This window comes from Mustela erminea, chromosome 5, assembly GCF_009829155.1.
Source record: "Mustela erminea isolate mMusErm1 chromosome 5, mMusErm1.Pri, whole genome shotgun sequence".
NCBI lineage: Eukaryota > Metazoa > Chordata > Mammalia > Carnivora > Mustelidae > Mustela > Mustela erminea.
The window spans coordinates 108022894-108046319 of record NC_045618.1 but is presented as its reverse complement, the minus strand read 5'-3'; the positions used below and the strand labels follow the sequence as shown (position 1 = coordinate 108046319).

General features: G+C 40.1%; 2 protein-coding genes across 3 annotated transcripts in view; one reads left to right on the top strand and one right to left on the bottom strand.

The window, feature by feature from the left end:
* C5H14orf39 (chromosome 5 C14orf39 homolog) overlaps positions 1–23426 on the top strand; it is a 92038-nt gene that overhangs the window by 2072 nt on the left and 66540 nt on the right. The window contains exon 2 of one of the 2 annotated variants that reach the window (XM_032344390.1): positions 4995–5061. The exons of the other annotated variant lie outside the window; for it this stretch is intronic. The gene's annotated coding sequence lies outside the window, so the exon portion shown is untranslated. The remainder of the gene's footprint in view (positions 1–4994; positions 5062–23426) is intronic. 2 annotated transcript variants of the gene reach the window in all.
* Positions 1178–4419, bottom strand: SIX6 (SIX homeobox 6). The gene is made up of 2 exons (XM_032344399.1): positions 3636–4419; positions 1178–2551 (listed from the first exon to the last, which is right to left on the bottom strand). Exons 1-2 carry the CDS (start codon positions 4205–4207, stop codon positions 2383–2385), a joined length of 741 nt encoding a protein of 246 aa, XP_032200290.1. The 5' UTR covers positions 4208–4419; the 3' UTR covers positions 1178–2382.

Below are 23426 nucleotides of genomic sequence, written 5' to 3'. Positions count from 1 at the left end.
AGATAAAATTTATCCAAGTGCTGGTTTGGACAGTTCCTTAGTACTAGGTGGATCCGGTATACAAGACTGGAAATCTCTTCGTTTTTTCTTGAAGTGCAATATTCCTTAGCAGATTCAGGACTAGGGTAAGGCAAGGGAAGCACCTACAGTGCAAAATTTAAGGAGGCACTCATTTCCAGATGTCTTGCACTTGTGTAGCTGCTGACCTTGAGAGTGAATGCCTCCTTCAATTTTGTACTCTGGGTGCTTCCCTTGCCTCATTGGAGTCCTGGCCCTGCTCCTCAGCATTCAAGGAACTAGATGTGTGTGGGGGGTTGTTCAAGGAAACAAAGTTAAGAGTCTTCAGGAAGCTCTCCCATCCTAGCCTTTCCAGACCCATGGAAGGGCATTTGCTTGCTTTCCTGAAGAACACCAGCTTGATCACAAAGACATCCCCACTCCTTCCATCTAGAGCTCTTGTGCAAGAGTTTTGACTGTCAACAGTTCTCTGGATAAGGGCCCCTCAATATAATGACAACAGTTTATAAAGCCCAAATGAGCCAAATCTGTTTAAGTGATTTAGAAACTAAAAAATCAGCCCTTAGTCATATCCTGGACTTCTCTCAGATATCTTGCCATTTGACTGCTTTTTGTCTTTCAAGACTTCACTTTTTCTTTTTCTTTTTTTTTGGGGGGGTGGCGGGGGGCACATTGGTATTTCTACCCAAACAAGTTAACAGGGTTCTGAACCAAAGGACATCTGGTAAGGACAGAGAGGTACATTGAAAGGATCCAGTGTGTGTGTGTGTGTGTGTGTGTGTGTATCAGGAGGAGCTCAAGGAGGGAAATTCAGCTTAAGTGATTTAAAGATCAGTGTCAAATTTTATAATATACAACCCATTTCACTAGGAAAAAAAGCTTAGAGACTCAGGATAGCATTTACTTTTTTAGTGCAAGGACAGTGAGGTTTTTTGTTTGGATTTTGGTGTGTGTGTACGTACGCCTGCATGTACCTATACACTTTGGGAGGACAAATTAAATCCCAAGAATATTTGATAGTTTTAATTGAGGCCATTACAGAACAATGAGGCTCTAGATGACTTATTTCATGTTTAATACAGAGATCAGATTTTTAAAATGCCAGTCATTTCTCTGCAGCCTTCCATTTCACTTCAGCATGTCACATGATTACACCCTTTCCTTCATCTAAGTATCACTGTTGTGGAAAAATGTGTTTGATTAAAACCTGCTTCTGCATCAAGAAGATGTTAGTTTAGTTATTAAAACCTCTCCTCTCTTTTGTCTTATTTTAATATGAGCTCAATCCTAAACATAGTACATACTCATTCTAACATGATCATGGGTGCCTATTGCTTTTGTATGGGAGGGGTCTTGAAAAGAGATGGAAAACTTTTGTAATTGCAGAACCTGTGTCAGAATAGTTTTGCATTTTTATAAAATAGGACTCATGACTGAATCCCAGAGTTTGGCTTCTTAAATTGTTCCTGAAAGACACTGACAATTCATAAAAGTGAGTGTCAGGAGGACAAGCCATAGTAACTGGAGTTTGGGGATGTGTGGAATTGTCTTATAGGGGATGCTCATGTTGCAAGTTTCTAGATTTAAACATATCACACATACACACATGTATATACATACATAAAATTTTTTGAGCAGGTGGTTATGGATCTACCATTGGCCATTTAAAATATATACCAGGAGACCTCAGAGAAAGCAAAAGATAAGAGAAGACTCTCCTGGGACTATGCACAGGGGCCCCTGCTTACCTGGGGAAGAGAATCTTTTTTTGTTTTGTTTTGTTTTGTTTTTAAGGAATCTGAGAGCAGCTCACTTAATTAAGAAAGTTTGCTCACCAGGTTTTTATTGTTTGGCTTCTTCACACCGAACCCATCTGCTCCATCCTGCGCCTTTAGAAACAGCAAGTTCCCAGGATATAGAGAAACCTACCAGGCAGTCTCTTAAATAAGTAAATAAACAGCATATATATGTTTTGTTTTGTTTTGTTTTGTTTTTCTTAAAAAAAAACCTTTAAAGCAAAAGTTATACATATATAACAGCGTCCTTTTGACGTGAAATACCCACGGAAGATTTAGGACAGGCGCTCAGCGTTCCGGAGGCATCTTTGCAGCAAAATTCTTGGGAAAAAGCAAAGCAAGGAGAACGTAGCGCTGGGTTGGGCCTCACCGCGGACCCCTGTGATAGCGGCCGGAGGGCGCCAGTGGAGCCAGGCCGGCCGCGGGGCGGAAATGGGCACCCGGAGCCCGCGGGTCCCTGGCCCTCCGGTTTCGCAAGCTGTGGGTTTGCTTGGTCTCTCATCCTCCCTATTTCATTTTGTCTAGTTTTTACACTGGATTCTGTTTCTGAGCGTGCTGGGTGGGCAGTTCAGATGTCGCACTCGCTGTCGCTGGACGTGATGGAGATGGCCGAAGTGGCTGCCTTGCTGGATAGGCTGGCGGCGGGGCTGGCGGCGGCGCCGAGCACCTCAGGCGTGCCCTCTTCCTCAGCCCTTAGAGCCCGTCCGGAGCCCTGCGTCATGACCTGCTGCTGGAGTCTAGGAAAAGGAAAGGGATAGCAGTCGCAGAGCGTAACTTAGCCGCCCTTTGCCCCCCGGGTCTGCATCCCTTAAACCCAGCGGCCAGCTGATCTCCCACAGGCCCCGGCACTTAAAGTGGGGAAAGTGAGGCAACAGAGACCAGGGCCAGAGTCCGCGGCGGCCTCTCCACGTAGCCCCGCAGTTGTCCCATCCTTCTTCTGAATCCTTTCTCGGCTCCCCATCCGAGACGCTCGGCTCAGGGTCATTCGCGATTGTTGGCCGCCTTTGGGAGATTTACAATACTGTCAAGATAAATGAGGTGTGGGTGACAACGACGTATCAAGCTCCTGGATAGGGAACCCCCTTCCCAGCGTGCATCTGCTCCAGGCGCACGCTTCTGTCAGTGCCCTCGAGGCCGGGTCAGACCAAAGCTAAAAGCAAAAAGGGCTGCCTGAGGATTGCACGGAACGATTGGGCCTGGGGGATGAGGCGGGGTTTCTTGGCCAAAATGTTTGGCTAATTTAGATCCACACGCTGCGGAAGGAAAAGCCTCAGCTGACTAGTTTGCTGTTTTGAGGCAGGGTTGTCCACGCGTGAAAAGATGAGAATTCGACTTCCATCCAGAAGTCCATGAGAAACTCTTTGCAAAGCATTAGGAGAAGAATTTATCTGGGCTTTTAAAATGGCAATATCGGTAATAAGCCAGGCTTCACTTAATAATAGGAGCCTGGGCCCAGGCTGACAAGAATTAGCTTTGGGCCTTGGGGTCCCTAATTATTGCTGGGATTTTAATTTTTATTATTTCTTTCCCCTACCTAATGCAGCCTTGGTTTGGCGACTGGAACTATCTGGTGGAGGGACCCCCGCCCCCCCAGGCGCCGAGAACGAGAGGAAAAGAGTATGGGGAACCAAGAGCGGGGAAGGAAACCGCCCCCTACTCCGGGACCAGGATCCCAGAATACGGTGGGCTCATAACTGAAGACAGACTGAGCTCTCAAGTCCTGCGGATCCAAGTCGCCAGGCCCCGCGTAAGGGCGCCCGGGTGCCTTCCGCCTACCCCATCCAGGGAAAGTGCAAGGCGCGTAGGCCTCTAGGTACTGACCTGTTCTTGGCTGCAGCCGCCCGATCCCTTTGTCGGCGGTTTTTGAACCAGTTGCCCACCTGCGTAGGGGTCAGTCCGGTTGCCTGGGCGAGCTCACGCTTTTTGCTGGGGTTGGGGTACGGGTCCTGCAGGTACCATTCCCGTAGCAGATGCCGCGTGCGCTCCTTGAAACAGTGTGTCTTCTGTTCGCCATCCCAAATGGTGCGCGGCAGCGGGAACTTCTTCCTCACACGGTACTTGTCCACCGGCCCCAGGGGCCGTCCACGCAGCTTCTCAGCCTCCTGGTAATGCGCTTCGAGCCACAACGCCTGCAGCTTGGCGTGGGACTCCTTAGTGAACTTGTGATTTTCCAGGATATGGTAGAGTTCCCGGTAATTGCCACCGTGAAAGGCCACGATGGCTCTCGCGCGCAGCACCGATTCATTCTTGTTGAGGGCCTCGCAGGCCGCAGGGGCCACGGGCAGCGACCAGAGGAAGCGACCCAGGCGTTCTACGTCGCCGCTCTCCTCCAGAGTCTCGCATACCCCGGCCACTTGCTGGGGACTGAAATTCAAGATGGGCAGCTGGAACATCGAGGCAGCGCCGACTGCAATGGGGACGCTGAGCACGGAGTGGGACACGCAGTAGATGCCCGCGGGCCTGGCCGGGTGCTCCAGGCTCTCCTCCGTGAGGCAGCTTAGGGCAGCGGGGACGCACGGCCCCCGGCAGCTGCGGCGGCGCAAAGGATGCGAGCGAGCGAGCGGGAGGGATTGGAGGAGGTGCCGGCCCCGCAGCCCAGGTTCGGCTCCGCTCGGTTAGGGCACGCAGGCCGGCGAACTGGCGCCGCTACTGGAAAGGGCGGATTGGCGGCGCGGGCGCCATGGAGACCCCCTGTCAGTCACCGGCCCGCTCTGCCAATCAAGACTGCGACCAGTGCGCCCGGGTCCTTTCAGCACCTCCCCGCTCTCGACAGCGCCCGCCGTTCACCCGTGGACTTTTCCTCAGTATTTTGCAGAATCTGGAGGAAGAGAAGACTGGAGAGTGGCTCGGAGAAAAAGAAAGGCAAGAACAGCAGCGTTTCAACACCCTCCTCCAGCGGCCTTCCTCCACCCTCGAACCCCCCAAACCCCCCACCCTCAGCCAAAAGAGGCAGTAGTGCTACAGGAATCCACTTTGGAGTGATGCGCTGCCTGGGTCAAGAGGTCTCCAGAGGACAATGAGGACTGGACCAAATCGAAATCCTCGGAGAATTCGCCAAGTTTAACTGGAACGAAACAGAAAACTTTGGGGGGAGCGCATGAATGGGAAGGGAGGGAAGTAGATCACCTATTTTTTTTCCCCCTCAGCACCCATCCCCGCACGGCTTTCCCTCTTTTCTAGCTGCCAAAGCAGCCGAGTGGGAAGTGAATCTGAAGCAGAAGGCACAGGACCAGGGATCTGTTAAGAGGTCAGTTTGGGCTATCCCCAACACCTTCAAAAGCCTCCTGAAATTTTAAATACGGGCTAGAACAAATCTCACACCTGAAATCTCACACCTGATAACACAGGTGTTGACCCTGAAGTTAAACACTCAAGAATAGGGGTGTTGTTTATATTTTTCAGCCCCCCCCCCCACGTTAACGGACTTGAACAAATGTGCAGCACAGCCACATCTAGAGTGAGAAGTCACTGGTAGGTCAGGACAGCAACTTAAAAGCTTATTTCAAAGATCTATTTTAAAATATTGATTTGCTCTTTTTGCAGGCTGATTTTGCCTTACCCTGTGTTAGAACATGTAACTCTTGCGCTGGGAGTAGAAACTCTAACCTTGGCCTTTTTGTCCGAAAGAAACTCAGTGCAAGTAAAATAGAGAAAGGGGAACCACAGCAATGGGAAGGGGGGGCAGAAAATGCTTTCTAAACCACTGAGCACTGACCCCTCCTGCAGAGAAGAAGGGCCTTCTTGGCAGCTCTGCCTTAGGGCCAGCAGACTGAATTGGCAACTTTTATTGATTCCCAATTGACATCCACATCATACCATTTTCTGAGGTCTCTGTCAAAAGAAACCATGATCTCACCTGGGCCTTTGATAGGGGCTTGTTCAGTTTGAAGAAAATAATTGGGAAAGGGGAGTCCAATGAAAATGACTGGAAAACCATCTTTGGAGACCTATCCCTAAAGAAATCAGGTAGAAATGTTAACCCCCGAACTGGACTGGGCTGGCGCTCTTTTCTTTAGTATCAAGTACAATTTGTATGCGGCTTGTACAGCTCTGGTAAATCAGAAGGCAGATAGATAGCACAGATGGTTGGAGGTGTCGGGTCAGATTATGCTACGCCTGAGTGCAGGGCAAAGCTCGTTCTGACAGAAAACCCTGATATTATTTTCACAGATCTTCACAGTTAAAAAAAAAAAAAAATGAGGTTGGCCAGGGGAAAAGGGGGAGCCCTGCAACCATTAACATCATTTCTGTGAGATTGCCAGCCACCTCCACGGAGAGGCTTTTTTAAGGGCTCGGGTTTGTTTGTTTTGTTTTTGTTTTTGTTTGAAATGCGACTAGGCAAGAGCAAATAGGGTGGTGAAGACAATATCAAAGAACAAATCTTCTCTAGCTTGGGGAGATTTCAGAATTCGCTGGAGGAACAACTTTAGTGAGCAAAGTCGCACACAAAGTGCCCCCTAAAAACGCAGTGTAGAAAACCCAGCGGGCCATGGGGATCCGGCAGCGGTGAAGCAGAACCTGGGAAGGATGTGTTCCCAGCACCTCTGGCCCAGAAAGGAAAGCATCCCCTTGCTCAGGATGTCTCTCCTGCCTGCTCCCCCTAGCAGAATGGTCTCACGTTCTCCTTCTGCGCGGAAGAAGCCGCAAGTCTGGGAGACCCTACAGCCCCAGAGCCCAGAGAGAACCCCAACACTTGAACCTAGCCGCTGGAGGTGAGAAGTTGCGGTGCCTCACGGGACTGCGCCTCTCCACCCTTATACTAAACAATTTGAAAGCTGCGAATTCCGGGAAAGCTGACTACTTGCCCTTAGTTTTTGTGAGCAAAGTCGTATTAATTTTCCAGTCTATGTGCACTATCCAGGAAATGGGAATATCCTATTTCTTGGATAATAGTTCTACAAATATTAGAGGAGAGGCACTTTGGCTTCTGAGTGTTTGGGGATCTCAGGCAGCTGGAACCAAAATCCTGGCTTGGCTTCGCCTGGCGCCTGTAGCGTAGGAAAAGGGGCACTGGTTAGTGTCGACAGAGTCCCAGTTTCGCCGGACGCTGTGTCTGGACACCATGCGAATGGAGGTCTGAGAAGTGTCTAGAGGCCTCGGTCTATGATCAGGAGATCCTATCCTACCACAGCGGACTGGTTTAATTTTATTAACTCAAAGGAAATAAACCACCCTTCGGAAAGTTAGGATCACATATTCATTCATCACTTTCGCAAACAGAAGAAATGCATGCCCACCCTCGTCAGGTCTCCCCCAGTCCCTGGAAATGAGAGACGCTCCACTGGGTTCCTTAGGAAAAAACCCATTGTGGACAAGGCGGTGACCCCCACCCCATCCTTAAAGCAGATGAATGTTGGACTTTCGGGTTGACTTTTCTTAATTTTATGGAAGGATAAATTTTTACTAGTTTGGAAACTTTGCACCAACTACCTGCTTGCTACCCCCAACTTTATTTTTCTTTTGCGTTTTACCAGGAAATCTAGAAAGCTTAATGGCAGCCCTTAGCCTGATTTTCAGTTTTCTGTGGTTGGTCTGTAGCTAGTAGATTTGGGAGGCCTTGGGCAGGCAAATGCTTGATTCTCACTAGGAATCCAAAGACGTCTATTCTGTTCTCTGCAGACTCAGTTTTACTTTAGCGGGAAAAATTGGGAGAAAAAAGCTTTTAGAAGACAAAGTCCCTGGGCAAATTTTGTTTAATTATTCAGTGAGGCTGCAGCAGAGCAAAGTGCCCCTCTAGCCCTGCAGAAAGTTTTGAGGTTCCTACCAGAAATGTTCAGAGTGGGACTTTTTGAGGTTATCAGTGTTGCTCCCTCATTTTGCCCTCTGTGATTCTCCTCTAGAGAGAGGGACATGTGGATTCCCCGCTTACACCTTGCCGAATGATTTGCCAATGGGAGTGCTGCTTAGGGGTCAATACAATCTTACCTCAAGATTTCATTCTCTTGTTTTGTCTCTTGTCTTAGACTTTTCCTAAATCAGATACCTGTAAAATAAATGATATATTTTTGTTTTCTTTCCTACATAATTTCACAGTTAGGGATTTTTAAAATGTGGTAATTGAGTGCATCTGAATTTCTTGATGAAGACATATGTGCTGCATGTGAGAGTCATAGACTGGAAGACAATGAGGTCCTAGCATTTTGTGTAAGTCCATTTTGACATTTGGGGAGAGATCTTGGTTTTCCTTTCTTGGGCCTCAAAGCTGTGTGTTGCTGGTGGGTGAGAATAACATAAAAAAAGATCTAGAAATCTTTAAAAAGTGTTTTGCTGTCTTGGAATTTACAGTATTAAAAATTTACACTCTCACACATTTATTCATTTTTAGTATTCTGACTTTCAGATGATACCATATGCATAAATAAAGATATATGTTTGTTTATGTATTTGGTAGTCCAAATCTTGAGGTTAGGGAATTAATTCAATATCCTAGTTTTTAAGTGCTGATCGTCCTAATTAGTTACCAAGGTAGATTGTTCTATTTCATGCATTCTTCCCCTGCCATTATGTACCTTGTAACAAAGAACAGAGATGGCTCTTTATTGTGTGTTCCTGAGAGCAAACACGATTTGAGAAATATTTTGTAGATTTCCTGGCATTGTAAAATTAACAGGGAAAAAGTATTACAATTAAAATATTGGTCTAATTTTAAGTGATTAGAATATTTTTGCTGTTATTAGCACAATTATTTACGTTATTTTTAAAATGATGCAAAATTGCTTATGTTGTTAAGTAGAGGAAATTTGTATAAGCTTAAATGTGGGAAAATGTACCATTTGAAAGTAATGATGAACTAGCAGTAATTTTTTTTTTTTTAATGTTAGGCTGACTACACAACTCTGTTTGGACCTCTAGCTTATTGTTAATCCTAGGCTTTGAATGAGAATTTGTATTTAAACCACAGAGTATATTACAAGTCATACTTCTTTTTAAATCTATAGTCTTAAATTCACTTTTCTCTCTTTCTTCTGCTTCTGTAGCATAAATCTGAATCTGCATGGGGCTAACTATACCACAGCATAGCTTGCTTAGGGCTTTGTATCAGTGGGTTCTTGTAGCATTAAGGATTTTAAGCATTAAGGATTAATGCTTAAAAATGTAACTAGTGTGTCACTTGTAAACACTTTATTATTAGTAATGGAACACTAGTTGAATGACTGAAAGAATGATTAATTCGTAGTTCTCTATTGGAACTTTATTTTTTTCTACCAGCAGATTATTTTTGGCCATTTTCAAATCCAAGATCAAAGTATCTTTCTAAAATATACATAGAAATGTTAAAATTTAAAGAAGTGAAAGAATATAAGTTTGTTTATGCCCTTTGGGGTGAGCCAAAGAGTATTCATGTTAAATTATATGTGTGGCACATATATGTATTAATTACATGTATTATATGAGTAAATAATTTCCTTCCAATACTATAAAATCAAATAGAGGTATTACCCTGTAATAAAAACCTAAATTCTCCTGGTAGTCCAGAGACTACCAGAAAATAGGTTTTGTTTTTTTTTTAAGATTTTTTATTTATTTGACAGATATAGATCACAAGTAGGCAGAGAGGCAGGCAGATACAGATAGAGGGGGAAATAGGCTCCCCGATGAGCAGAGAGCCTGATGGGGGGAGGGGGACCTTGATCCCAGGACTCTGGGATCCTGACCTGAGCCACCCAGGCGCCCCAGCAGAAAATAGTTTTAAAAAATATTGCACTACAAAAATATTTACATAATATATTATTTACATATTATATATAATATGTAATAAATTATGTACTATATATGATTCATATAAATAGGTGTAAATAAATAAGAATACTACATTACAGAAATACATTTATGTAACATCTTACCTGTCAAAGCAGCAAATCTCAAGAGAGAGCAATTTTACTCCCCCTTTCAGGGGACATTTAGCAATGCCTGAAGGTATTTTTGGTTGTCACAACTAGCATCTGATGGGTGGGTGCCAGAGATGCTGCTAAACGTCTTACAATGAACAAAACAGTCAATTATAACAAAATGTCAGTACACCACTGTTGAGAAACCCTGTTTCAAGAAAGAATCTCAAAATAATCAACAAGGTGTAGACAAACAAAACCTGTTAAAATTGTTTATTCTGGAGTTGAAGCACTTTCAAAGGAATTAGTGCTCCTTTAATTTCACCTTAGAACTAGTCCGCACCAATAAAATCTTTTCCTAAGAGCCTACTGTAATTTTATTTCTTCTTAAAATTTACTATAAATGATACTTATGGTGACTGAATACTTATATATTTAGAAATATCTCTGGGAAAGGTGGAGTTTTGCTTCTATTATGTTGGAATTTATACTGTTTGAGTAACTGGTGGGACATGCAACAATGGTTGAAAGTTATTGCTCAACCCTTCTTTATTTCACAAGTGAATAAAATATGAAGGCCCAAGAGGTTAAAAGATTACTCATGTTACACAATGATTAGTGGCAGAAATTGGTTTAAACACAAATTCAAACCTCTCTCCACTATATACATCACTTTCCTTACCCAAGGAAGATGGTAATAATTGCAGTTGAGTTTAAGCACAAAGGATCTGAATCACACATGAATATTTATTTATTGGTGGTTGCCCTGTGTAAGGTCTTATGCTGTTTCCCATTGCTGTGACTTTCAGAGGTTGATGCGCTCTAGTTCATGGATCCCAGAGAGATTTAAACCATTCTGGGTCTTGTCAAGTTTTATGCCCTTGTAAGCCCTAAAAAGGCTTTGAATCTCAAATGTGACTCTGGGACTTCTTCTCGAGGGGGTGGGAACATTGGAGTCTGGGTATAATTGAAGACCTTTCTCTGAGTCATCATTCTGTATACTACAGGAAAATGGGACTGAATCCAGCCTCTTGGGGAGGAGAGATTGGAGTTGAGGTGTTGGAAGGCTTGGTTTAAGTAAAAAAGAAAAAACAACAAAAAAAAAAACTGAAGTCTTTTGTCAGGTTTTTCAAAAGAATAACAGTGATGTTCACTAGCATTTCTATAATTAACAAGCTGTCAGCATTTCTATTACAACCACAGAAGTCTATTACAGACCACAGAATTGTGATAAATGTTTCTTTAGGTTTAAATGTTAGCCTTCATCTTCTTTTCAGCCTAAGGGCAATTTTTGAAACCAATTTTGTTTCAATCATTTTGGATCAGTTGTGTGGTAATTTTGGAAGTGCAGATGCTCTAGGCCCACCTATTGAAATAAAGATTTTTAAATGGAAACACAGAGAGGAGTCTGCTTAAGCCCCAGTGGGGACCAGCTGCAAAGCTCTGGTAGGGAATTACATAGGCAGACAGTGGGAATAGATTTAGAAAAAAATTAAGGGACAGAGAAATGTGTGCACGTTTCCTTTAACAGCACTTATTTTTTTTTTTCGGATCCTTCACACTATGGAACTTTAATCCTCCACTTTTTGTGTTTTGTATTGTTATCACTTTATTATTGCTGGGTTTGGGTGAAATTAGTGTAAAAGAATTTGTTATTACAGCTATTAAAATTTGAGGCTGAAATGACTTTTTGGAATTTTAGTATTTAATTTTCATCCTTCACTTAGTTAAATTTTCTTCCTATGTCTCTCATCTTTATGCTTACTTTATGCTTTATGCTTACTTTATACTTCATGCTTACTTACCTTTTTATCCTTATGTGTCCTTTTTGTGTACTCTGAAAGTTCATTATTTCCCAATGATTGTAGTTTTCTGTAGTGTAATGGTTTGTATTTACTTCTCTTTTCTCTTTGTTCTGACTCTGTGACTCCTTTCTTCTGTTTCCCATTCTCCATTGCCAAATACCTCCTCACTAAATTAAGCCTTGTAAAATTGTGATGGACAGAGACAAAGTGCTCACTCCTGAAAGTAAATGGGGACTGGGAGTGGTTCTCAGAGAAGAGGGATATAGTGTCATTATAATGATGTTTCAGAGAAGTGATGCTTCTCAAGCTAAACTTTGTGGAAGCAGATAAAATAGTAGAAACAGCAAGGATTCTAAATAATTTAAGTTTATATCATTGCAGTATCCACATGATTTTAGGCCCTAGTTTCTTTCTTTCTTTCTTTCTTTCTTTTTTTAAAGATTTTATTTATTTATTTATTTATTTGACAGAGATCATGGGCAGGCAGAGAGGAAGGCAGAGAGAGAGGGGGGAGCAGGCTCCCCGCTGAGCAGAGAGCCTGATATAGGGCTCAATCCCAGGACCCTGAGATCATGACCTGAGCTGAAGGCAGAGGCTTTAACCCACTGAGCCACCCAGGTGCCCCTAGGCCCTAGTTTCTTTACTGGATTATGCATGACTATTCCTTGCATAGTACCTGGCTTATAGTAAATTCACAAGTATTATTTCCCCTCTTGTGGAAAACCATCCAGTTAATCTGTTAGTTTGACCCTCTGTATTAGTGATGGCTCACTTTCCATCTTGTCCTTGGTCTCATAATTCCTTGGTGTTCTGCTTAGGTCTCTTGAAACTTTCCAAATAATAAATTATTTTGAAGTTGGCCTTCCTGTTCTATGGGCCACTATTTTTACAATAAGTTAGTCTACAGCAATCAGTGGATAGTTCACATGAAATTCTCCAAATGCTCATTGTATTAGTCTCCAGTAGCTGCTATAACAAATGATCACAAACTGGGTGCCTTAAAACAACCAGAAATGTATTCTCTCATGGTTCTGGAGGCCACAAGTCTGAATAAAGGTGCAGTGCTCCTTCCAGAGTGTCTAGGAAAGGATGAGTTTCTTGCCTCTTCTAGCTTCCAACGGCTTGCTGGCATTTCTCAGTTTGTAGCCACATCTCTCCAGTCTTTGCCCCCTTCACACCACATCCTCTCTTCTTTCCTCTCTTCCCTCTTTAAATAAATTCCAGTGTAGTTAACATACAGTTATATTATTTTCAGGTGTACAATATAGTCAGTCAACAATTCTATACATTACTCAGTGCTCATTAAGATAAGTGTACTCTTAATCCCCTTCACTTATTTCACTCATCCCCTGACTTACCTCCCCTCTGGTAACCCTCTCTTCTCTAAGGGTCTGTTTTTGGATTTGTTGCTTTTTCAACTCGTTCATTTGTTTTGTTTCTTAAATTCACATATGAGTGAAATCCTATGGTATTTGTCTTTCTCTGACTTATCTCACTTGGCATTATACTCTCTAGTTCCACCCATGTTGTTGCAAATGGCAAGATTTCATTCTCTTCTATGGTTGAGTAATATTCCATCATATGCATATACCTCATCTTCTTTATCCATTTATCCATTGATGGACACTTGGGCTGCTTCCACAATTTGGCTATTGTAGATAATGCTGCATCCTGCCCTGCTCCCCCACCCCGCTGTCTTGCTCTTACTCTCACTGTCTCTGTGAAAACTCCTTCAGCCTATATTTTGTAAATGCGTGTGATTGCCTTTAGGTCTACCAGTTTAAACCAGGATAAGCACCTCTTCTCAAGATCTTTAACTCAATCATATCTTTTGCCACATAAGGTGATATTCATAGATTCTAAGGGTTAGGAAGTGAATACGTCTTGGGGAGCTAGTCTCAAATGTTTCTTGGAAGTAAATTTAGAGAATAGAACATTGTAAGTAGTTAGTATTCAAGTAGGAAAATAGTCTTTTTGGCTTTGTTGTTACAAATTATAGACTTTTCAGGATGTGTGGAGTGGCTCAGTCAGTGAAGCGTCTGCTCAGGTCATGAGCAGGGGTCCTGGGATGAGTCTCACATTGGGTTCCTTGCTCAGCTTGCTTCACAAGGAGCCTGCTTCTCCCTCTGCCTACCATTCTCCGTGCTTGTGCTCTCTCCCTCTCTCTGACAAATAAATAAATAAATAAATAATCTTTTAAAAAAATTACAGATTTTCACTTCGTCATTATTCAGAGTTAAGATTGGCAAGCTCTTAAACAAAGGAAGATGGTCATTAAATTCTTTATTTTCATATTAAGCTTTCTTTAAAAGCTTCCCTTGGGACATTAACTGAATTAAACAAAGTAGTTGATTTATCTTATGGGATAAGATAAAAGGGAAGACTCTTTCCCTCTCTGCATATATTAGTGTAAAATGAAAACATATCATGGTATTATGTTGAAGTACAATTCACAGATATGAGAAGAAATTTAGAATTTATTTGTATTTTTCTTTAGTTCAGTTAGTTGAAATAATGATTTGGAAGTTCTACAGTCATTTTTAGTCCATCAGTGGTTATCTTTCTTTTCCCTGCTCTCTTTGATTTTTACATGACTCTACTACAGTTTATAAACAAGATACTTAATATTCCCCCCATCCAGATGTACTGTTTTTCCTACCATGACATAAATTTTCCCATTCTTCTTATCCAAATAGGATCAGACTTTTGGAGTATTTTCATGTCCCCGTTTTCCTCCTCCTCTGTGATGCCAATCCCCAAATTTCTGGAAATGGTATAGAACCTAGTTTTCCTTGAAGTGTGCCCCTTCTGTTTTAAGAATACTTATTTAACAATAGTCACACAGTTCTAGGGAGTCTATTCTTATTATGAACACACATACAGACACACACACACACTCCTCTCCATTCTTCTTTCTGCTCTTTTTCATTATTGACATTTAGATTCTGTTCTCATGTATTTTCATTATCTGGAGCACTAGCAGTGTTTTTTTTTCCTTCTGGAAACACCTTTTTTGCTTTTCTTCTTGTAAAAGTAATACATACTTACTGCAATAAATATCCATATATTATGGTTATATGGAGTCAAAAGCACAAGTTTTTATAGTCATTATTCCAGAGAAAATCACTAATAGTGCTAGGTGCATATCTTATAGACCTTTTTTCCTTACATATACAGATACACTTTTTTTTCTTTTTACAGAAGTTTTGTCATATTATCCACACTGTTTTATAACCTTTTTTCATGATAATATTTTGTGAACATTTTTATTGATAATTAATGCATATTATTATTTTGAATGGTTGCATTGTATTTCACAACATGTATACATAACTTATTGAGCCAGTCTCTGTTGATGTTGGTTTAAATCAATTCCAATTTTTCAGCGTCATAAACAATGAGGCGTGAGCATCTTAATGCATTGTCCAATCTTTTTCCTTAAAATTCTTTTTTTGCAACAAAACAGCTTTTTAAAAAATCTTGTAAATAATTTTATCTTTTTCATCATGAAAAAGTGTACTCTAATCCCTATCACCCCCACTTCCCCTCTAGTAATCATCAGTTTGTTCTCTATATTTTGATTTGTCTCTTTCTTTCTTTCCTTGTTTGTTTTGTTTCCTAAATTCCACATGGTATTTGGATTTTTCTTCTGAATGACTTATTTTGCTTAGCATTATACTTTCTAGCTTGATCCATATTGTTGCAAATGATGAGATTTCGTTATTTTTTATGGCTGAATAATATTCCATTGTATATACATGCCACATCTTCTTTACCCATTCATCTATCAATGGATATTTGGACTGCTTCCATAGTTTGGTTATTGCAAATAATGCTGCAATTGAATAGGGGTGCAGGCATCTCTTTAAATTAGTGTTTTGGGGGGTAAATACTCAATTGTGTGACTCCTACATTGAGGTACCTCTGTACACTTTTCTACAATGGTGCACCAATTTACGTTCCCACCAATAGTGAAAGAGTGTTCCCCTTTCTCTACATCCTTGCCAACACTTGTTGCCTCTTGTTTTTTAAATTTTAGCTATTCTGTCAGGTGTGAGGTGATATCTCATTGTAGTTTTGATTTGCGTTTCTCTGATGGTAAGTGACTTTTCATGTGTCTCTTGGCCAACTATATGTCTTCTTTGGAGATTTCCATTTTTAAATTGGATTATTTGTTTTTTGGGTATTGAGTTGTATCAGTTCTTTAAATATTTTGGGTACTAATCCTTTATCTGTTTTGTCATTTGGAAATATCTTCTCCCATTCAGTAGGTTGTCTTCCTTCAAATTCTTGGAAGTGAAATGAGTGGATTAAAGAGTTTACATATTTGAAAAATTGACACACATTTCCAAATTGTCAACCAAAAGGATTTTTACTTCTACTTATACTGTGTAAGAGTATGAGAGTATAAGATACCCCCCCCCATGCCCTGGCTGTTATTATTCTTTTAAATCTTTGTTATCTTGATAGGTGAAAAATGTTTTTTTATTTTTATAATAGGCATTTCTCTGGTTATTAATAAGGTTATGTTTATATTTCCCCTTTGAGAATTTCTCAATTATATCCCTTCATTGGAATATTTTTTCCTTTTATTCATTTGTAATATTTCTCCAAATATTAAATATCTGTTTTGCCCTGTCCTATATTGCAAATATTTTCCCTTGTCTTTTAACTTTATGGTTTTGTTTTCCCTGTAAGTTTATAATTTTTACATAGATCTATCAAATCTGGTTCTATTTTGCATGGCATACTTAGTATTGCCTCCCTTCCAAATTATATAAATAATCAGCATTTACTTCTCCTACTCTGCCTAGATTAAAAATACAGGTTTTCCCCTTCATATAATTTTCTAATTCTTCTGCTATTATTTTTTGATTGATGCGTTCATATCCCATTGATTGAAGTGCCACCATTATCACATACTAAATTTCTATATATAGATAAATTTCTATGTATACATAGAATACATAGGTTTTCTTCTGAACCTTTTATTCTCTTTCTTTGGTATGTCTACTTATTCCTATGATTTCACTGTAGTTAAATTACATTTTAATATTTGATATATTAAATTATTCCTTAGCATTTTTTAAAGAAAAATTTTTTGGCTTTTCTGTGAATATTTTCTTCCAGATGAAAGGTCAGTTTTGTCAAGTGTCTTTTTGACACCTGCAGAGAGAGTCCAGTGGGAGTTTTTGTGGAATTGTGTGTGTTTGCAAACTGACCCCATGCATGGAAGGCAGAAAGAGACCAAGGAAAGAGGCAGACCACTCCAGATTGGCAGGTGGCAGGTTTAATAAGCAAGCAACTTACTTACAAGGGATGTCTCAAGCAGTCACAAGACGACCAGATCTCTGCATCTGCCTACCAAATCTTTTTTTTTTTTTTCTGCCAACCAAATCTTAAAAATTTATATAGAGGCCTTGATTGGGCTCAGTCATGTATTCAGTCCAGATGTTCTCAACAATACCTTATTCTCTCAAGCCTATGTCCTTGAAAATGGCTCCCACTGTGAAAATAGTGAGTAGAACTTACATTCCAAGGATAGGGAATGGGGTGAGAAAACTCCAGTTGGCTGGTTTAGCTCTTAAGTCAATAGGTGGTCATGTCTTTTCAATGACCTTCTTCAATACTCCATCCCTCATACTGCTCTTGCAATCTTATACATACCCTTCTTCCACATTATGCCCTAAGAAATCAGTAAGAAATTTCACTAACATAGAGACAGCTTATTTGGTGACTATCTGGCCATCCTAGTGAGACATCCCATTGTAAATTCCAGTAGATGATTCCTTTCCCATGTGTGATGGGGCTTTGATGTTTTCAGCAGCATAGCATATTTGTGTGTGTGTGTGTGTGTGTGTGTGTGTGTGTGTTTTAAAGGAGGTATAAGTTTATTGAATACACTGCAAGGAGGTGGCAGGCAGGACAGCAGAAGAGAGACTGTCTGCCAGCAGCATAGCATGTGATCTATAGTGAGAGTTGGGGCAATGGCTATTTCCTACAACTTCTATATCTTTGTGGTACTGAGTGTCTCAGCATGTGTCCCCAGTCTGACATATGGGGCAATAGGCTTTACTGGTTGATCATTTAAATGTATTAAAGCCTGGAACTGCAGTCTATCTGGCCAAGGTGGTTTTACCTGTTAGTAATTTACTCTGTTGCTTTAATATGGTATTTCTCCTTTCTACCAAATCTGCTGCTTGGGATTATAGGAGAGATGGAACCTCCATTCAATGTCATGTTCTTGGTCCATCTTGCTTATCACGATCTTTCAAACATAACTCCCAATCACTGTCTGATTAGGAGTTTGATAAGGGTGTCTGTACATGGTACTCAAATTCTCTAATGCCCTAATGATGGCAACATGTTTTGTGCAGCAATAGGGGAAATCTTGGTTTAGGCCAGGTACAGTATCCATACAAACCAAGGCATATGTAGAACCCTCATTCTTAAGGGATGGGACCAATATAGTCAATTTGCCAATTCTTCACTTGTTGAGAACTCTAGTGGATGGCCCCAGACTCCTTTGGCAATTGTCCAATTGTCAATTGTAGTCAGTTGTCAATTGTAGTCAATTGTCAATTGAGACCATTGTCTCAGGCATTGTTTAGAACACCCAGGAATGCTATTACTGCATTAACCAAGTCATTTTACTGATATGAGGAAGGAGAACAGGGATAGGTTTTAGGCTACCATCTTATAACATATTGTGGGGCTATGTGGATTGCCTTGGAGAAGCACTTGAAAAGTCTGTTATTAAGCCTCCCATGTGAAAACAAACTGATCTTGGTTATCAGAAACCTCTGCTTGTCAGAGTCTTTTCCATAGATCTCCTTGAAGATGAAATACTTTTGCAGGGACAGTTAAATTAATAACATATTTATATGAAATAACTTAAAGTTTAGCATCACTTCTTTTTTTACAATGCTTTCCATATAATTTTACCTGACCAATAAGCCTGATTAGTCTAATATCTCTCTTTTATAAGGAGAGAGAGCACATCTTTTGAGATGTTCTAGGGCTTCCCTGCAAAACCCCAAAGTTAACTCAAGGTCAATAAAACCTTATTTAGAATTTGATTTTGAGGAAATTTGTCAAAATTATCAAAAAGTTTACTTCTTTTTTTTTTTTAAGTTTAAAGATTTTATTTATTTGACAGACAGAGATCACAAGCAGGCAGAGAGGCAGGCAGAGAGGCAGGCAGAGGGAGAGGAGCAAGCAGGCTCCCTGCTGAGCAGAGAGCCCGATGTGGGGCTTGATCCCAGGACCCTGAGATCATGACCTGAGCCAAAGGCAGAGGCTTTAACCCATTGAGCCACCCAGGTGCCCCAAAATTATCAAAAAGTCTAAAAATCTTGATTACGTAGGCTCAGAGGTCACTGTGATACATTACTTAGTTATTCATTTAACCAAAGTAACAATTGAGGACTTCAAATACCTAGGATTTAACTAAGGAGGTGAAAGACCTGTACTCTGAAAACTATAAAAACATTGCTGAAAGAAATTAAAGACAGCACCAACAAATCTAAAGATAATCCATGCTCATGGATTGGAAGAATTAATATTGGTAAAAATTCCGTACTACCCAAAGCAGTCTACCGATAGAATACAATCTCTATTAAAATATCAACAGTATTTTTCAGAGAACTAGAAAAAATAATACTAAAATTTTTATGGAACTACAAAAGAGCCCAGATATCCAAAGTAATGTTGAGGAAGAAAAACAAAACTGGAGATATCACAATCCCAGATTTCAAGATATACTACAAAGTTATATAATCAAAGCAGTATGGCATTGGCACAAAAGTAGACACAAAGATCAATGAAACAGAATAGAAAAATAATCTGTGACAACAGAGGCAAGATATACAATGGGGAAAAGTCTCTTCAATAAATAATGTTGGGAAAACTGGAAAGCTACATGCAAAAGAACAAAATTGGACTACTTTCATACATGATAGAAAAAAATAAACTCAAAATGAATTAAAGATTAAATGTGAAACATGAAACTATAAAACCTCTAAAAGAAAACATAGGCAGTAATTTCTTTGACATTGTCCCATAGCAACATTTTTCTAGATATATCTCATCTGGCTAGGGAAATAAAAGCAAAAACAATCCATTGGGACTACATCAAAATAAAAAGTTTGTGTGCAGTGAAGGAAACCATCAAAAAATGAAAAGGCAGCCTACTGATGGGGAAAAGATATTTGTAAATAATATATCTGATAAGGGGTTAATATTCAAAATATATGAAGGACTTAGACAATTGGACATAAAAAAACTTCAATCTGATTAAAATATTGGTAGAGGAACTGAATAGATGTTTTTCTAAAGAAGACATACAGATGGTCAACAGACACATGAAAAGATGCTCAACATCCTTAACCATCAGGGAAATACAAATCAAAACCACAATGTGATACTACATCATACCTGTCAGAATGGCTAATATCAAAAAGATAAGAAATAACTAATGTTGGTAAGGATGTGGAGAAAAAGGAACCCTCACTATTGGTGGGAATGTAAATCGGTGCAATCTTTGTGGAAAACAGCATGGAGTTTTCTCAGAAAGTTAAAAATAGAAGTACCATACAATCTAGTAATTCCACTACTGGGTATTTACCCAAAGAAAATGAAAACACTAATTAAAAGATATAAGTACCTCTATTTATAGCAACATTATATTCAATAGCCAAGATATGGAAAGAACCCAAGTGTCCATCAATAGATGAATGAATAAAAAGATGAATGGATAAATATATACCTATAATATATATCTATATTTCTAATATATGGAAGAAATGAAGATTGTCTTGTTTCTCCTAAGTGTGCGTGCGCGCGCGTGCGCACACACACACACACACACACGACTATTACCCTGTCATAAAAAGAATATCTTGCTATTTGTAACAACCGGATGAATCCAGAGTGTGCTAGTTAAAGTGGAATAAGGCAAATATCATATGATTTCACTTATATGTGGAATAAAAAAAATGGATAAACAAACAAACAAACAAACAAAAGCAGAAGCAGACCCATAAATATAGAGAACAAACTGATAGTTGCCAGAGGGGAGAAGGGTGAGAGAATGGGCAAAATGGGTGAAAGGGAGAGGGAGATGCAGGCTTCTAGTTATGGAATGAATAAGTCACAGGGATAGAGCATAGAGAATTTAGTCAGTGATATTATAATAGCATTATATGGTGACAGATCGTAGCTACACTTGAGGTGAGCACAGAATAATGTATAGACTTCTCAAGTCACTGTGTTATACAGCTGAAACTAATGTAGTATTGTGTGTTAACTGTACTTCAGTAAATAAAAGTGACTTCAAAGGCAAATACAAGAAGTTATGTAGTTGGAAAAATAACTCTTAGTAGAGAAGACACTTTTCTTAAGTAATCAAAGACTTAATAAAGACAACATGAAGTACAGGAAGTTATTTTGATAAAACACAGAATCTTTGTTTTCTAAGCAGATTACTTAAAAAGTTAAAAGTTAACTTTTAAAAGTTAAAAACATTTCATAATTCCATTAAGAACAGACCAATAGTCCAAGAAAATGTTGTCCTTTTAGGATATGAAAGAAAATTAAGTTTCAGTTCTATATAAGCACACTACTGATTTTATTTTATTTTATTTTAAAGATTCTATTTATTTATTTGACAGAGATCACAAGTAGGTGGAGAGGCAGGCAGAGAGAGAAGAGGAGGAAGCAGGCTCCCCGCTGAGCAGAAAGCCCAATGTGGGGCTTGATCCCAGGACGCTGGGATCATGACCTGAGCTGAAGGCAGAGGCTTTAACTCACTGAGCCACCCAGACGCTCCCACAATACTGATTTTAAAGCTTAATTTTCTTTAAGCTAATTAAATAGAACTTTTTTACAAATTAATTTAAGCGATATCCACTGGAGGCAGAAAAACACATATACATAACATATATCTACAGACATAACATATATCTAAGAATATAGACAAATTCAAACAGAGACCCTATAGCTTTCATTCCAAAATTTTATCTATGAGTCAGGTATAGCAACATAAAATTCATTCGTTTACAAAACCCAAATATGTATGGTGAAGCCAAATGTGTCTCTGGTGGAACAAGTTAAGGTTACCCACTTACAATGCTAAAGCTTTTTACTTGTAAGGTTACCCACTTACAATGCTAAAGCATTTTACTAATATTTGGAGAAGATTTTTAAGATTTGTATTTGTCATTTACCAATAATGTTTTAGTGGACTAGATCTGGAGTAAGGGAGCTTCTATAGCAGTCTGTATTTTAAAAAACTTCTTTCCCCCCTTTTTCTTCCCTACTCTCAGTCAACTGTAGTCAGTGTTTTAGTTATCTATTACGATGTTTATTTTTCAGATATGATAAATTTACAACTCAAGGGACAAAGAAAGAATGCAACTTTTCTCGTAGTTTTGGGGTATGTTTTTCTATCTTTAGAATTCTAGGGTAATTACTATTTAAAATTGTCAGACAGCATGGGGCACTCTGTCTACATCATTATCAATAACCACAACATCCTTCCCTTTGCCCTCCTCACTTTCTGAGTAATTCTACCTTTTAGCGTCCTAATCAGGCTTTAGCCCACATGCTTGGATCTTAATCTGTGGCAGTTTATGGCCTCCTTGCTTTGTAAAATGGCATGCAAAGGTCTCCAATTTATTATCATGCCCTCCCACCTAGTCCCCAGCTCCAAAGTTAGCAGAATAGCAGACAACTGCATGCTTTTCTCTAACTTCAGCTCTTCTTCCATCTTTCTTCCATCTTCCATCTTCTTCCATCTTTCTAACTTGAGCTTCAGTCTCTCATTGGGCATTGAAGGCCAGCTGAACTGCCCACAATGGAGGCCATTCCACTGTGACGGCTGTTTGTTTCCCTTCTTTGCTACAGTGTGTTATGCAGAGTTTCTCAAACAAATGCATTGAAACAGCTTGCATTTTTAGGGTGTCCGTATACTTACATAGGGGTCCATAAGCATTTGACATATGGGCCACTCTGTCCCACTTAGAGGTCAATGGTCCACTTAGAATTTCCCCTGCAGATACCACTTTCCCAAGGCATATTTCTTTGGTTTCTTGTCTGGCTGCCTAATTATTGGTTCAGAAACTTAGCCCTCTACACAGAGGGCAAGAGAGAACAAAGAAAGAGGCAGACCACTTCAGATTGATAGGGGGCAGGTTTAAAGTAACTTACTTATGATGCTTGTCTTAAGTGGCACAAAATGGGGGCACCTGGGTGGCTCAGTGGGTTAAAGCCTCTGCCTTCAGCTCAGGCATGATCCCGGGGTCCTGGGATTGAGCCCCGCATCAGGCTCTCTGCTCGGTAAGGAGCTTGCTTCCTCCTCTCTCTCTGCCTGCCTCTCTGCCTACTTGTGATCTCTGTCTGTCAAATAAATAAATAAAATCTTAAAAAAAAAAAAAGTGGCACAAGATGAGTAGATCTCTGCACCCACATGCCAAATCTTAAAAGTCTTCAGAGGCCTTACCTGGGTTCAGTCATGTATGCAGTCCAGTTGTTCTCAATAACACCTTACTCACTCAAGGCTATGTCCTTGAAAATGGCTCCTGTGGTGGGAATGGTAGGGAATGGTATCCCTAAGGATAGGGAAGGGGTTGAGGAGCCTCCAAGTGCTTGGGTCTAGCTCACAGGTCAACCAGCAGTTATCCTATCAATGATATCCTTCAACAAATTGTATTACATAAATTGTTTTATTTGGGATAAAGTACATTTTTACTTTGATGAATATTCCCATTCAGGTACATGGAATGGCTGTCATTTATTCAAATGTTCTTTTATGTCCATCAGTAAGATTTTATAGTTTCCTTATATAGGAAAAGCAGATAAGAGAACTAAAAAAGTGTCACGATTTGAGGTTATTATTGTAAACGTTTTAAGTCCTACATAGTTCCACAGATTTTGAAGGCATCATTGTATTGCAACATGGTACAATAATTAACATTTAA